Here is a 4,239-nt window from a genome sequence, read left to right as displayed (position 1 = left end):
TGGCCGGATCTCAGCTCACTGCAAGCTCCGCCTCCCGGGTTCACGCCATTCTCCTGCCTCAGCCTCCCGAGTAGCTGGGACTACAGGTGCCCACCACCTCGCCCGGCTAGTTTTTTGTATTTTTTTAGTAGAGACGGCGTTTCACCGTGTTAGCCAGGATGGTCTCGATTTCCTGACCTCGTGATCCGCCCACCTTGGCCTCCCAAAGTGCTGGGATTACAGGCTTGAGCCACCGTGCCCGGCCTTTTTTTTTTTTTTTTTAAATAGAGACATGGTCTTGCTCTATTGTCCAGGCTGGAGTGCAGTGGCACGATCATAGCTCACAGCAGCCTTGAACGCCTAGGCTCAGCCATCCTCCAGCCTCAGACTCTCAAGTAGCTGGAATTATAGGTGCATACCACCATATCTGGCTCTTTTTTTAAATTTTTTTTTTTTTTAAGTAGAGGCAGAATCTCACCATGTCGCCCAAGCTGGTCTTGAACTCCTGGCCTCAAGCAATCCTCTCACCTTGGCCTCCCAAAGTGCTGGGATTACAGGTGTGAGCCGCTGCTCCTGATCTAATTCTATCCCAGGGCTGGTGGTGTCAGTTCAGGTACATAAGGGAGGGAGTGAATGGGGATGTCACCTGCTTTATTTCCTGAAGCGGAGCCACGGCGTGGGATGCACTGGTCACCTTGGCCGCAGTAGGGACAGCTGTATGGGGTCTTCCTTCTGGTTTGTTGGCTCCTGCTGAGAAGCTCCAGTTAAGGGTGTGAGGGCCAGGAGGAGTGGCTGCTGGGGGCATTGATCAGCAAAGGTTTAGGGATGGGGGTGGTGGATGGCACTGAAGGAGGTACCTGCTGCACTTTGACTGCTAGGGTCTGGAGAGTCAGACCGCAGCCACCAAAAGTCAGCTGGGGTTGGGCCTGCAGGCTGGCGCTCCTCTCGACTGGTGGGCTGAGCCTGGCGGAACCTATTTATATACCTGTGAACATCAGGGGATAGCAAGTGAGTGGAGTGAGGAGAGCCAAATAATAATAAGAATAATCATAGCAACCAACGTTTACCAAGCACCACGGCAGAGCCTGGTAGCTATTCCTCAATATCTGCTTTTCTTTCTTATACAGTCACATAACTATTTTTGAGACAGGGTTTCACTCTGTCACCCAGGCTGCAGGGCAGTGGTGCAATCATAGCTCACTGCAGCCCCCAACTCCTGGGCTCAAGAAATCCTCTCTCCTCAGCCTCCTGAGGACCTGGGACACAGGTGCATGCCAACACGCTTGGCTAATTTTTGTATTTTTATTTATTTATTTGTAATTAATTAGTTTATGTTTTGGGATGGAGTTTTGCTCTTGTTGCCCAGGCTAGAGTGCAATGGTGTGATCTTGGCTCACTGCAACCTCTGCCTCCCAGTTCCAGTAATTCTTCTGCCTCAGCCTCCCAAGTCCCTGGGATTAAAGATGTATGCCACTACGTCCGGCTAATTTAGTAGAGACAGAGTTTCACCATGTTGGTCAGCTGGTCTCAAACTCCTGACCTCAAGTGATCTACCCACTTTGGCCTCCCAAAGTGCTGGGATTACAGGCGTAAGTCACCGCAGCCCTGCCAATTTTTGTATTTTTAGTAGAAACAGGGTCTTGCCGTGTTGCCCAGGCTGGTCTGGAACTCCTGGGCTTAAGGGATCCTCCCGCTTTGGCTTCCCAAAGTGCTGGGGTTACAGGCATGAACCACTGTGTCCGGCCAGGAATGTAACTTTTAGCTGGGCATGCAGCCGCTCTCCTATGGACTATATTTACCAGGTACCCTTGTAGCCTTGTGACCCCGTGACTAAGTTCTTGACAAACAGGGTATGAGATGTGATTTTGGAAAGCTGATGTGGTTGAAAGCCATTTTGCACCATGAAGGAAAGGGCAACGGTCTAGAGTTGGGATGGCAACAAGACAGAAGAAACCTGTGTCTCTGACATCTCAACTACGGGCTGCCACGTCATCCCTGGTGGCTTCTGCCTGGACTGCAGGTGAGGGAGGAATAAATTCTATCTTGTTTCAGCCATAATTAATTTGGGACTCTTTGTTACAGCAGCTGAACCTGTATTCTACAAATCTAAGTGGTAACTATGTGAGAAGCATTGCTAGAGATCATTACAGATAGTAACTCACTGAAAGCTCAAACAGCCCTAGGGGATGTGTACTATTAGTATACCCAATTTAGGCCTGGCAGTGGCTCACACCTGTAATCCCAGCACTTTGGGAGGCTGAGGCGGATCACCTGAGGTCAGGAGTTTGAGACCAGCCTGGCCAACATGGTGAAACCCCATCTCTCCTAAAAATATACAAAACTAACCAGGCATGGTGGTGGGCACCTGTAATCCCAGCTACTTGGGAGGCTGAGGCAGGAGAATCACTTGAACCCAGGAGGGAGAGACTGCAGTGAGCCAAGATCACGCCACTGCACTCGAACTTGGGCAACAAGAGTGAAACTCCATAAAAAAAAAACAACCAATTTAGAGATAAAGAAACTGAGGCTGGGCATGGTAAGTCTGGCCTGTAATCACAGCACTTTTTGGAGGCCAAGGTGGGAGGTTTGCTAGGTGTGGTGGCATGCACCCATAATCCCAGCAATTCAGGAGGCTGAGGTGGGAGGATGGCTTGAGCCCAGGAGTTTAAGGTTATAGTGAGCTGTGATTGCACCACTGACCTCCAGCCTAATCAACAGAGCGAGACCCTGTCTCTTAATAAATAAATAAATAAATAAAAAGAGATAAACTGAGGCCAAGATCATACACGGAGTTAAATGACAGAGCTGGGATTTGAACTCAGGCAGTCTAGCGCCAGAGTTCTTAACACACATAAAGTGCCTGGTCCTAAAAGAGTGCTGCAGAAACAGCTCTGGCCATGATGATTATTACTGCATGCCTTCTCCCTCCCTCTAACCCAAAGCCTCCTTTTCCCCCAGGGCTGCTGGTACTTACTTGGCCACCACGGAGTCCCCGCTGTCAATCAGGGTGGGTGCTGGGGAGGCCCCCAACTGTCCCTCAGTGGTGCTGGGCGGGGAAGGGGTCCCTGAACTGGATGAAAAGGACTCCTCAAACAGCTCAGGGGAGTTGGGACCTGTGGCTAGAGCCTTGGGAGCTGGTGGGAGCCTGGATCTCTGAGACCTGGATGGGCTCAGGGTCTAAGATCGGGGAAGAGCACAAAAAGAAAAAGTATGAGGCCTGATGGGTCATCCCTGCAGGGGAACCAAAACACACACGAAGTCTCAGTCCAGAGAGGAGGAAACACATCCTGTACTGATAACAACCTAGTGTGATGGGGGCTCGGATGGGGAATCTAGGTGGTAGAAAGGGGGACAAGGGCAGGGTCATGGGGAGGGGAGAAGGTCACATGTCTTCCTACCCTCTAGAGGTCATTCTCTTGCTACTGGGCCAGCACTCAGCACTCTTTGAGGGGGGTCCTCACCTTGGGACACCAGGTCTGGCTCCGGGATGGCCAGTAGTGGCTTCGACCTAGGGGCGCATCTCCAAAGGGACTATCTTGAATGGAGAAAACTGGCAGGCTGCAAGAGGAAAGTGGAGTTCAGGCAGCATGTGATTTTGCTGCGGCCCTGGGGAGGGGGACATTACCGGAGGGCAGAACCAGACAATTGCCATAGATTCCTGGAGGAGAGGGGCTGTCATTCCCATGAAGCACCGCTGCACGCTCAGGATAGCGACAGTGGAAGGGTGAGTCCCGGGAGCCCGCCCCTGGAGCAGTCTTAATAGGGAGCAACTCAGGAACTGGCAGCCGGTGGTTCTCAACCCTGGATCCAGTCTAGGAGGGGTTTTCAACGTTACAGATGCGCGGTTCCCATTCCAGGCCAACAGAATCAGGACATCTATTAGTGGGCCTGGGCCTCCGTGTCTTTCCGCAGCCTCCCAGATGATTGTGAAGTGGAGTTCAGGTTAAGAACCGCGGCTCGCTGGGCGTGGTGGTTCAGGCCTGCAACCCCAGCACTTTGGGAGGCCGAGGCCTGTGGATCACTTGAGGTCAGGAGTTCGAGACCAGACTTACCAACATGGCGAAATCCCGTCTCTACTAAAAATATGAAAAATTAGCCAGGCGCGGTGGCGGGTGCCTGTAGCTCCAGCTACTTGGGAGGCTGAGGCAGGAGAATGGCTTTAACCCAGGGGGCAGAGGTTGCAGTGAGCCAAGATTGTGCCACTGCACTCCAGTCTGGGCCAACAGAGCGAGAGACTCTGTCTCAAAAAAAAAAAACAGA

The 4,239-nt window shown here is 51.9% G+C and overlaps 1 protein-coding gene across 2 annotated transcripts in view; it reads right to left on the bottom strand.

Annotated features, from left to right (window-relative positions):
- Nucleotides 1–4,239, bottom strand: part of PROSER3 (proline and serine rich 3) — a 12,093-nt gene that overhangs the window by 7,032 nt on the left and 822 nt on the right. Inside the window, exons 2-5 of one of the 2 annotated variants that reach the window (XM_017847556.1) lie at nucleotides 3,441–3,537; nucleotides 2,954–3,156; nucleotides 837–964; nucleotides 626–729 (exon numbers count right to left, since the gene is read on the bottom strand). In XM_017847556.1, coding sequence (XP_017703045.1) covers nucleotides 626–729; nucleotides 837–964; nucleotides 2,954–3,156; nucleotides 3,441–3,537 — 532 coding nt within the window. The remainder of the gene's footprint in view (nucleotides 1–625; nucleotides 730–836; nucleotides 965–2,953; nucleotides 3,157–3,440; nucleotides 3,538–4,239) is intronic. The other variant, XM_017847557.1, reaches the window with a different exon arrangement.

This window comes from Rhinopithecus bieti, unplaced genomic scaffold (assembly GCF_001698545.2).
Source record: "Rhinopithecus bieti isolate Rb0 unplaced genomic scaffold, ASM169854v2 scaffold_28066, whole genome shotgun sequence".
Classification (NCBI taxonomy): Eukaryota; Metazoa; Chordata; class Mammalia; order Primates; family Cercopithecidae; genus Rhinopithecus; species Rhinopithecus bieti.
This window is presented reverse-complemented; position numbering and strand designations above follow the sequence as displayed.